This window comes from Lithobates pipiens, unplaced genomic scaffold (assembly GCF_037356315.1).
Source record: "Lithobates pipiens isolate NorthernLeopardFrog02 unplaced genomic scaffold, aLitPip1_a1.2 Scaffold_22, whole genome shotgun sequence".
Taxonomy (NCBI): Eukaryota; Metazoa; Chordata; class Amphibia; order Anura; family Ranidae; genus Lithobates; species Lithobates pipiens.
The window spans coordinates 166,690,143-166,702,643 of NW_027507784.1; the positions used below are offsets into that span (position 1 = coordinate 166,690,143).

The 12,501-nt window shown below is 42.0% G+C and overlaps 1 protein-coding gene across 1 annotated transcript in view; it reads right to left on the reverse strand.

The window, feature by feature from the left end:
• Positions 1 to 12,501, reverse strand: part of LOC143924327 (neurobeachin-like protein 1) — a 305,361-nt gene that overhangs the window by 167,428 nt on the left and 125,432 nt on the right. The window contains exons 6-8 of the mRNA XM_077448578.1: positions 10,078 to 10,205; positions 5,214 to 5,296; positions 5,020 to 5,105 (exon numbers count right to left, since the gene is read on the reverse strand). Coding sequence (XP_077304704.1) covers positions 5,020 to 5,105; positions 5,214 to 5,296; positions 10,078 to 10,205 — 297 coding nt within the window. The remainder of the gene's footprint in view (positions 1 to 5,019; positions 5,106 to 5,213; positions 5,297 to 10,077; positions 10,206 to 12,501) is intronic.

Below are 12,501 nucleotides of genomic sequence, written 5' to 3' on the forward strand. Positions count from 1 at the left end.
CCTCGCCGTGCAGCGCATGAGCCTGCTATAGCTGTTTAAAGGGCTGACATACAGCTATGGCAATTTGCAGGAGAGAGCCAACCTGCTACAGTATAATGACGGTGTCTGGTGGGCTAGTGGTTAAAGCATTTGTTAACCCAAAGAAATAAATAAAGATCCTGTTCCTATAAAGCATGTTATGAAGCACAGTGCTTGTGCTGTGTAATTTGGCCCCCTGTATCACCTGTAATACCAGGCTGATCCTGCCAGTTTCTACCCTCCCCCTGTACGCTGACCACAATATATCAGGGCTGCTGAGCCGTCAGCTGCAGCCTTCTCTATGTCTCCTGTGTCCTTTCCCTCCTCCTCTCCTTCCCCCCTCTCCTCTCTGCCTGTCAGCTTCGTGTCTGCGCCGCCCCCTCCCATCCTGCTGCTCAAGTTACTTTTTTCTACTGTAATGGCCCCCTGTGACAGTCTTTTATAAAAAATAATGCTGTATATACCTTGTATACAGAGCGCTGATCTGCGCTCACTGACCTGCCGCCTATCTCCTCCCTCGGCCTGATAGATGCAGCAGGTGGGGCCAACTCTCTCCTCCTCCACCCGGCCCCGCCCGCAGCATCTGTCGGGCTGAGAGAGGAGATAGGTGGCAGGTCAATGAGCGCAGATCAGTGCTCTGTACTCAAGGTGTATACAGCATTATTTTTATAAAGCACAGTCACACGGGGCCATTACAGTAAAAAACTGAGAGGAAAATGTAGAGTTACATTGGTGGGTTAACAACCACTAAATATGTACATGTAATGCATTTATTAAAATATGGTGCAAAAAAAAAAAAAAAAAATCTAAAAATCTAAAACTCACATAAAGTACCTTTAAAGGAGATGTATGGGGTTAATAAAAAACAAAACAAAACACATACCCACCTCTATGCTACACCATCCGTTTAATGCTGCAGATGCCCCCTGCCCGCTCTAAGACCGAGAACTAAGCAATCACATGACCATTGATTACTCAATTTTTGGTCTTCTTGAAGTGAAGAGAAGTGACTGTCAGCCCTCGTTCACACTGAACACAGCTTTGAAATAGTGTGAGTTCTTCTGAACTGGCTTCGATTCTCAGCTGTGCAATGAGAGCAAGACCCTGGAAGGCAGCTGGGTGGATCCTGACAATATGGTCAGGATCCTTCTAGAGTCTGGAGCGGCTCTGTGTCGTCAGCTGACATCGTGAGGAGAAAAAAAGCCGATCACCGGCTTATGTTCAAGGGACATTGGTCCCAAAGAGCAAGGAGGCACATCTGCCTCCTCCTCTATGCCACCTATCAATGCCCACGAGTGCCACCTATCAATGCCCATAAGTGCCACTTATCAATGCCCACCAGTGGTGACAATCAGTGCCTCATCAGTGCCACCTCTAGCAGTGCTGACTTTCAGTGTAACCTACCAGTGCCCATCACTGCCACCCATCAGTGCCCATCACTGTGACCTATCAGTGCCCATCACTGCCAGCTATCAGTGCCACCAATTAGTGCCACCTATCAGTGCCACTTCTCAGTGCCCACCAATGCCACCTATCAATGCCCTTCAGTGCCACCTCTGTGTCGCCTATCAGTGCCCACCAGTGCCGCCTATCAGTGTCCACCAATGCCACCCTATTGGTGCCCACCAATGCAGCCCATCAGTGCCCATCAGTGCAGCCTCATCAGCGTACATCAATGAAGGAGAAAAATTACCTGTTTGCAAAATTTTATAAAAAAATATATATTTTTTTTTTTATTCGGTCTTTTAAAAAAAATTTAACAAAAAATAAAAACCGCAGAGGTGATCAAATACCACTAAAAGAAAGCTCTATTTGTGGGGAAAAAAATTATAAAAATTTCATTTTGGTACAGTGTTGTATGACCACACAATTGTCAAAGTACGACAGCGCTGAAAGCTGAAAATTGGTCTGGACAGAGGGGGGTTTAAGTGCCCAGTAAGCAAGTAGTTAAAGACTTGCCTTGCTGTCATCCCTTCTGGCTTCAGATCCTGCGTGCTGTTTCTCTACGTTGATCCCTGACTTATGGCTTGGCTGACTATCCATTCCAGTTACTGAACTTTGGCTATGTTTTGACTAAGTTCTTTTTACTTTTATTATTAAACAAGTGTGATTTAACTGTACTTCTGTCTCGGTCTGATTTCATGGTTTCTGACACTTTACAATCCCTTTAAGTATAAACAAAAGTCATAGCCACTGACCAACCCCTCCAGCTAATACACATTTTGGAGGGAAGTGGGGAACAGTAAGAATGTATTATTTTATTTTATTATTATTAGCAGGTTATTTGTGACTCTGACACCAGAGGGAAATTTTCCCTCACTCCGTCTCTGTGATGCCTATACAAGAAGATGTATCACTGAGACAGAAAGGCACAGACAACAATAAAAACATTGCTTATGTCCCTGTTTCCAATTGCTTCTGATAGGAATGAAATATACTCAATAGGGACACAGACAGCAATGAAACATATAGAGCCTCTAATCAGCCTTCCCCACCATCCCAATCTAGAAAAAGTCTTGGGTTAGGGTTATGCTTTATATTGTTGCATTGCTATTAAAAAAATCAATGTATGTCACCTTTAGGCAAACAATGTAAGGTCAAAACAGGTAGAGCACATTTTTTCTGGAAATTGAAAACACTTTCAAGGACACACCTAAAGGAACTGATTTCGTAAATGATAGTAGTTGAATTTTAACTCCAATTTCTAGCACTGTCACGTCATAATGATTTCTCAACAGTACACATGATTCGTACAAAGATTATTTCATTTTTACTCTTATGAAGCACAGGAATTCGGCGAACACAAAGGCATATTTATAAAGCAGTGAATGTGACCTTCACCAAACATTCAATGTTGGTGAATGATTTGTGAATGTTAGATCACTATTGGAGGTAACCTGATGACACACATAAATAGTTATCTAGTATTTAAAGTGGCTCTACAACAAACAAAAAAAAACACATGGTGACAGGTGGAATGTGCTTGCTATTTTTATGCACTTTTATTTATTTTTTGGGGATCTACAACCAGAAAAAGCAAAACCTGTCAAATAATGCAAAGAGGTATCTAAACATAGAAAAGTGAGGGCAGTATAAGTATATACTTTATGTCTGAGCGTAGATCTATTGTCCTATGTATAAATTCACTTTTTGTCGACTGACTCATTACCCCTGATTGTAGTCTGTTCCAAGCATCAACTACTCCAGTTAAAAAATACTTTTAAAACAAAGTACAGATAACATTCTTTATTATTGCTCTAACATTATAAAAATATGGAGCTAAAGACATACCAAGTGTACCACATCAACCTCCAAGAATGAGTGAAATAAAAGAGGGGGGGGGGGGGGGGGGCTTCTAGGTTGGTTAATGTGGTTTCAAAGCTTAAAGTGGATGCAATCCCACTCTCATCCTTTCTAAATTACTGCCATAGTGGTTATCTATAAGGATATACATGACTCCTTCATGTCCTGTCAAATGTCTCCCCTCTGTCTGTTATGAGACCCGAAAAACTGCAGATTTTGTGGGTGGGTTTGTTGTCCAGAGCTCGGTGGGTGGAGTCGTGATGTCAGTAGACTCCCTGCCAACCTCTACACTCCTCTTGGCCAGGCATTGATATTTCTTACACTGAACTTCTGCTGGTCTTGTGGATTATGCCCCATGATCACTAACATCCAGTCAAAACCCAGGAAAGTCACCACATGACTTCAGAATGCCCAATCATGCTGAGGTGTGATGCAGCCAATCCTGGGAGAGCTGGGGATCTGAAGTACACAGAATGTACATAGAATGCCTCTCTCACCCTCGTGCATGAGACATGTAAATCACAGCAAGGGGAAGAAACTGACATCTATTTCTCTGTCCATTTCATCTCACTGAAAAATTATAGGACTGCTCAGAGCTGGATTAACTCTTCATGGCAAGACTGGGCACTGATGACATTAAATTCTATACTGTAGTGTACAAGGTGCAAGCCTTAATCAAATATTTTTTTTTTTGTCAGGTTTACATCCACTTTAAACTTTAATGCATTAGGATAAAAAATGTTTATGCACAAGTTTTACCCCCTCACCCCCCTTACACTTACCTGCCCCTCATTCAATCCAGTGTTGCTCCCATCTGCAGCTCTTCTTTCCCTTCATATTCTGGTCTCTCTGGCTTTGCTGAAGCAGTTGGAGCCATTGGCTCCCACTGCTGTCAATCAAAGCCAGTGATTAAGGAGCGGGGGGGGCGGGGCTTGTCTGTGTTAGCAGGGACGTCATAATGTGCAATATCAAAAACAGCACAGCTGCTCAGATTGGTAGGCCTACATGTTTAACATGAGCAGAATTGGCCATACAAACTACAAATGATCTTAAAGTGATATTAAAGTCTTGTTTTTATTGTTTGGGGGGTTTAAAATAACAAACATATTATACGTACCTGCTCTGTGCAGTGGTTTTGCACAGAGCAGCCCAGATCTTCCTGTTGTCAGGTCCCCTGACAGTGTTCTTGTCCCCTCCCTCCTGCAGAGTGCACCCACAGCAAGCATCTTGCTATGGGGGAACCCAAGCCAAGCTGCTACTCTGTGTGTCTATTCAGACACGGAGCTGTGGCTCAGCCCGGCCCCCATGCTCTCCCCTCATTAGCTCATTGACTCAGCCAATCAGGAGGGAAAGTCCCAGGCAGCCGAGGTTCTCGAGCAACGTTGGATCAAGGGGAGGTCAAGTATTAGGGGGGCTGATGCACACTGAAGGCTTGTTATCCCAATGCATAGAATGCATTAAGATAAAAAAAACTTCTGATTTTAGAACCACTTTAAAGAATAGTCCATCAAAATTATTATAGGCTGATTAGATTTAAAAGGTTCTAACTTGTAATATTAATCTAACCTATCAACAATATAGACAGGAGGACAGCAGAGATGACCACCACAAAAAAAATATTTGTATCACGTAATAAGAAAATAGCAGTGGGCTTTGCCAACATCCCTACACAAAGAGAACAGTATAAATGATTCTTACTTGGCCTCCAGACAAAACCGCTCCAAAAAGATGTAACAAGCAACATTTTAAACTTTCTTTAAGATGTTCACTTTCTTGAAAGCATTCTGCAATAGAGAAAGTTATTATATAATTAAGTTATTACATAATTACATTTTTACATAAATAAAACAATGGAGCAATGCTATTAGCAGTCATACAATGGCTGTACTCACGGTAAAAGAAGGGTATAAATTCCACTGTAAGGGGGGCCGCTTTGTACTTCTGTCTGCTCTTCTCTACTGGGCTAATGATTCTTCTACAAAACAAAAAAAAATATCTTTAGGCTGGCCATATATTATACAATTTTTTTATTTAATTTCCTTTAGATTTACCTTCAACTATGTAGTGAAAGTGTCTGCCTGATTGCATACAAAGTGTTTATATTTGACCTCATATTATATTTTTGGTAAATCTAAAGAAATATTGTACCATAGGATTGTATACTGTATGGCCAGCCTTAGAGGATCTATTCACAATTAGACAAACAAAAAGGTGAGGCTACAACATTTGGCTGTGCCCATTGGATAGCACATAGCAACAACTACAAATAATGAAGACTAAATTAGACATAACATTAGATATCATATTTAGCGTGTGTGTTCTAAGTAATATGAAAGTACAATTACAGGTATCTATTACCTCTCAAAGACCACAGTACTCTCACTTGCAATACCTCAGTCTATTTTTCTCTCAAGAACGACAGTCATGTTTATTCAGGCACTATTAAGGGTCAGCATCAAACTCCTGGACTGAGATGCTGGCTCCAAAACAACAATCATGTAAATCCTTTCATTTGTGCAGTTCTTGGCTGTGTTCACAAATTTCTAACACAGATCAGCCTATGCCTCTCACTTGGTACCAAGTCACAATATTGTAATCCAATCAATAAACAATAGGAAATGGTTATTTCTGCCTGTATCTGACATATATATAAATGCTAAATAAAGGAATAATGGACTTTGTAGGCATATATAAAATATAAAACAATTTTTAATAATTCACATAAAATTCATACATATAAAGTATCTCACAATAGTGAGTACACCCCTCACATTTTTTGTCAATATTTTATTATATCTTTTAATGTGACAGCACTGAAGAAATGACACTTTGCTACAATGTAAACCAGTGAGTGTACAGCTTGTATAACAGCATGGATGCTTGGGCATGGAGTTCACCAGAGCTTCACAGGTTGCCACTGCTCTTCCACGCCTCCATGATGACATCACAAAGCTGGTGGATGTTAGAGACCTTGCGCTCCTCCACCTTCCATTTGAGGATGCACTACAGATACTTAATAGGGTCTAGGTCTGGAGACATGCTTGGCCAGTCCATCACCTTTACCCTCAGGTTCTTCAGCAAGACAGTGGTCGTCTTTGAGGTGTGTATGGGATCGTTAGCATGTTGGAATACTGCCCTGCGGCCCAGTCTCCAAAGGGAGGGGATCGTGTTCTGTTTCAGTATGTCACAGTACATGTTGCATTCATGGTTCCTTCAATGAACTGTAGCTCCCAAGGACCGGCAGGACTCATGTAGCCCCAGACCATGACACTCCCACCACCATGCTTGACTATAGGCAAGACACACTTGTCTTTGTACTGCTCACTTGGTTGCCGCCACACAGGCTTGACATCATCTGAACCAAATAAGATTATCTTGGTCTCATCAGACCACAGGACATGGTTCCAGTAACCCATGTCCTTAGTCTGCTTGTCTTCAGAAAACTGTTTGCGGCCTTTCTTATGCATCTTTAGAAGAGGCTTTCTTCTGGGATGACAGCCATGCAGACCAATTTGGTGCAGTGTGCGGCGTAAGGTCTGAGCAATGACAGACTGACCCCCCACCCCTTCAACCTCTGCACCAATGCTGGCAGCACTCATACGTCTATTTCCCAAAGACAAACTCTAGATTTGATGCTGCGCACGTGCACTCAACTTCAAACATGGCAAGGCCTGTTCTCAGTGGAACCTGTCCTGTTAAACCGCTGTATGGTCTTTGCTACTGTGCTGCAGCTCAGTTTCAGGGTCTTGGCAATCTTCTTATAGCCTAGGCTATCTTTATGTAAAGCAACAATTCTTTTTTTCAGATCCTCAGAGAGTTCTTTGCCATGAGGTGCCATGTTGCACTTCCAGTGAGCAGTATGAGAGACTGAGTGCGATAACACCAAATTTAACACACCCGCGCCCCATTCACACCTGAGACCTTGGAACACTGACGAGTCACATGACACTGGGGAGGGAAAATGGCTAATTGGGCTGAATTTTCACTTAGGGTTGTACTCATTTTTGTTGTCAGCGGTTTAGACATTAATGGCTGTGTGTTGAGTTATTTTGAGGAGACAGCAAATTTACACTGTTATACAAACTGTACACTCACTACTTTACATTGTAGCAAAGTGTAATTTCTTCAGCGTTGTCACATGAAAAGATATAATAACATATTTACAAAAATGTGAGGGATGTAATCACTTTTGTGAGACACATAATATATGTGGTAGAGAAATATGGAACACAATGGTTTATCCTAGAGGTTACACTTGACTAATACTTCCTGTGTTGCAATATTGAAGAAATGCCCACACTAAGATGTATGCATTCCAGTTGGTAGTTCCCATAGTCCTCAGATTACCGCTTCCCGCTCGTTGGCCGTCAAATGAAGGCTAGGCGGTGCGGCTCTCGTTCTGGGAGGCAGTCATATGACAGCCACCCAGAACGACTGCTCTCGCGTGCCCTCCGGGCATCGCGGTGATCAGTGGTGTGGTGTATAAGTCTTGATAAAGAGCCTCTGACTGAGACTATTTACCACGTGATCAGCCGTGTCCAATCATGGCTGATCACGGTGTAAACAGGAAGAGCCGTTGATCGGCTTTTCCTCACTCACGTCTGACAGACGCTAGCAGAGGCTACTCTCCTGACAGGGAGGGGTCTGTGCTGAAAGTTTATCAGTGCAGCCCCCCCTTGGATGCCAACCCAGGATGCCATCCTAGACCACCAGGGAAATGTCAATTGGTGCCCAGGTAGCTGCCAATCAGTGCCCATCCCCAATGCCTGCTAGTGCCATCAGTGATGCCTAACAATACCATCTATCAGTGCCGCATATCAGTGCCCATCAGTGCCACCCATAAGTACCCATCAGTGTTTTCAAAATTGTAGGCATTTTTTTATTTGTTTATCAAAAAATAATAAACGCAGAGATGATCAAATACCACCAAAAGAAAGCTCTATTTGTGGGAACAAAATGATAAAATGTCTGTTTGGGTACAGTGTAGCATGACTGCGCAATTGTCATTTAAACAGCGACAGTGCTGAAAGCTTAAAATTGGCTTGGGCAGGAAGGGGGTGTAAGGTCCCTGTATTGAGGTGGTTAAAAAGAAGTGCTCACTCTACATGTTTCATGACCTAAAATGTCGCTTCTTCAGGAGCTTCAATAATTCGGTTGGAGTGCACATATAGAGAAGTCAGGACGATGTTCCCTGGGCGCGCTGAGGGAAGCTGACATCCATTCAACCACTGGAACCAGCAAACTTGCAGCCTCACACCTGGAACCTAGAACCCATACCCAGGTATTTAACCCAGCACTTTTTGGTTTGCATAATTTTATTTTCTTAGTATGTGTTCTGCTCCCCAGACAGTGAATGTTTAAACCTGCCTGTACTGGGTGCCTGTATACTCCTTGTGACTGTGCACACATGATTCTGATCTAATTTTTCTATCCAGGACCAGACAGACAATCAAGGTATTTTGAGCCTTGCTAGTTCCCTTACTTTCCATTTATATGTTTTTTTTCCATAGATTGAAAAGCATCAGGTTTAAGGCGACATGCATAGTAGTGGAGGTATACTGTCTGATATGTGAGTATGGGACCTAATACTATAGTATATCCCAATCCTAATTGAAGTAGCTTACACTAATATTTATTGCCATATGCTTTATACCCAGTTTACGTGTACATCCCCATATCCCGACCCCTGTGCCTTTATTGTAGCTACCACTTGGCCCTGGTGTCCCTGGTTGTCATATCCATTTGGAGGGGGTTGTTTGGTGTTCACGGCATTCCCGGCATAGATGAGTGTTGAGACCATTTGTTTGAGCACCACAACCTCATTATTGGCGAGTTCATGTACATACACACACACCTGTATCTTCATGTCAATAAAATGTACTGTATTTTAATTTGAGTAGGTTTCTCCAACTAGAATTATTGAAGCTCCTGAATAAGCAATGTTTTAGGTCGCAAAACATGTAGAGCGAGCAATTATTTTTAATCTATGAGGACTGTCGGAACTACCAAGAGGAATGCATACATCTCATTGTGGGCATTTCTTCAATATTGCCACATAGGAAGTATTAGTCAAGTGTAACCTCTAGGATAAACCACTGTGTTCCATATTTCTAATTATTAAAAATTGTTATATATTTTTATACGTGCCTACAAAGTCCATTATTCCTTTATTCAGCATTTATAGATTACATAGGATGTGGCACATTTATACCTAGGTGTTTGATTGCCACCTGAGGGCGATGCAATCAATTCAATTTCATGTATCTGACAGATAACAGTAATATCATCTGCATAAAGCTCAAGGACTTTTAATAATAAAAGATGTGGTTTTTGGTTTAAAATTATACATATTGTGATGCCAGGACTTTATTTATCCAGACTTGTAAACAACTGAATTTTAAAGAATCGATTAAAGCAGGACTCCAATAAACCTAGTAAAATGGAATGAGTGCCACAAATGACTAAACTACCACATAAGCAAAAAACAATAAAAAAAAAAAAAGCAGGTGTTTCAGCAAGTTATAAAACATTATTATTGTCCCTTTTAGGCATAGGCATATCTAAACATGGCCTAAGTGGAAAATGTGTTTATTTGTAAGGCAGATAAGTAGTAATCATATATTCCATAAACTTTTACACAAGTAGTCACATTACTTAACCAACTGAAAAGGACACATCTTTAAATGGCATATTTCAAGTGTCTAATTAGCAGACCAGTAAGCCTGGAATGCTTTGTACATTCTTCAGGTAACATACCCTGACACAACATGCCGCCAATTCCGATATGGGTCATAGAGGCTTTCACAAAACACCAAAGCATGTCTTACAAATTCTTCAATAGGGGCTTGGTCTGTGACTTCTTTTTCTTTAGTTTTACTCTTCAACTGCAGACATAACAATTCAAAATGGTTAGTAAACTGTAAGTAGTATTACAATCTCAGACCTGCTTGACAAAGTACTGCAGATTTTGGGTCTTTAAGCCCAACTTTGGGAAACTTGAAAACTCTCACTTGCAGTGGAGGGGGGGGGGGGGGGTGGGGTGACCACATCAAGGTTTAACTGCTTGTTTATTATAAGGGAGAGTAAAACTATTTTCACTTACCTGATCCATCACTCCCCCAGCAAATGTCACTCCCCTTCATGCTCTGGTGTTGTACTGTGCCCTGGTGTCATCATATCCAAAGCAGGACCCTACATTAGCCTAGATGAAGTTATGACCATAGACTGCTAGAGCAGGCGGGGGTGAAGATGCTACTGGGACCAATCTAGCAGCACAGAGGAGCAGAGGATTGAGGTAGGTAAATCTTTTTCTATGCCTCCTAAACCTAAATGAGCCGTTAAGAATTCTCATGTTTCCCAGAGTTCAATTTTTTTACAAAAAAAATGTCAAACATGTCATATTTACCTTCTCTGTATACAGTGGTGTGAAAAAGTGTTTGCCCCCTTCCTCATTTCCTGTTCCTTTGCATGTTTGTCACACTTAAGTGTTTCGGAACATCAAACCAATTTAAACAATAGTCAAGGACAACACAAGTAAACACAAGTAAACACAAAATGCAATTTGTAAATGAAGGTGTTTATTATTAAAGGTGAAAAAAAATCCAAACCATTATGGCCCTTTGTGAAAAAGTGATTGCCCCCCTTGTTAAAACATACTATAACTGTGGTTGTCCACACCTGAGTTCAATTTCTCTAGCCACACCCAGGCCTGATTATTGCCACACCTGTTCACAATCAAGGCATCACTTAAATAGGAGCTGCTTGACACAGTAAGGTCCACCAGAAGATCCTTAAAAGCTACACATCATGCCGAGACCCAAAGAAATTCAGGAACAATTGAGAAAGAAAGTAATTGAGATCTATCAGTCTGGAAAGGGTTATAAAGCCATTTCCAAAGCTTTGGGAATCCAGCGAACCACAGTGAGAGCCATTATCCACAAATGGCGAAGACATGGAACAGTGGTGAACCTTCCCAGGAGTGGCCGGCTGCCCAAAATTACCCCAAGAGCGCAGCGACGACTCATCCAAGAGGTCACAAAAGACCCCACAACAACGTCCAAGGAACTGCAGGCCTCACTTGCCTCAGTTAAGGTCAGCGTTCATGCCTCCACCATCAGGAAAAGACTGGGCAAAAATGGCCTGCATGGCAGAGTTCCAAGGAGAAAACCACTGCTGAGCAAAAAGAACATCAAAGCTCGTCTCAATTTCTCCACAACACATCTTGATGATCCCCAAGACTTTTGGGACAACATTCTGTGGACCGATGAGACAAAAGTGGAACTCTTTGGAAGGTGTGTGTCCAAGTATATCTGGCGTAGAAGGAACACTGCATTTCATAAAAAGAACATTATACCAACAGTAAAATATGGTGGTGGTAGTGTGATGGTCTGGGGCTGTTTTGCTGCCTCAGGACCTGGAAGACTTGCCGTGATAAAAGGAACTATGAATTCTGCTGTCTACCAAGAGATCCTGAAGGAGAATGTCCGACCATCTGTTCGTGTACTCAAGCTGAAACGAACTTGGGTTCTGCAGCAGGACAATGATCCTAAACACACCAGCAAGTCCACCACCGAATGGCTGAAGAAAAACAAAATGAAGACTTTGGAGTGGCCTAGCCAAAGTCCTGACCTGAATCCTATTGAAATGTTGTGGTATGACCTTAAAAAGGCCGTTCATGCTCGAAAACCCTCTAATGTAACTGAATTAGGACAATTCTGCAAAGATGAGTGGGCCAAAATTCCTCCAGGACGCTGTAAAAGCCTCATTGCACGTTATCGCAAACGCTTGGTTGCAGTTGTTGCTGCTAAGGGTGGCCCAACCAGTTATTAGGTTTAGGGGGGCAATCACTTTTTCACACAGGGCCATGATGGTTTGGATTTTTTTTCACCTTTAATAATAAACACCTTCATTTACAAATTGCATTTTGTGTTTACTTGTGTTGTCCTTGACTATTGTTTAAATTGGTTTGATGTTCCGAAACACTTAAGTGTGACAAACATGCAAAGGAACAGGAAATGAGGAAGGGGGCAAACACTTTTTCACACCACTGTAATTGTTTTGCAGCCCAATCTTTTTCTTCTGAGGTCCCCAGGAGGTGCTCCTGGCTCCTCCTCTTCATCCAGTGCCCCCCATAGGAAGCTGCTACCTATGGGAGCACTCGTGCGAGCACGGTCCCAAGCA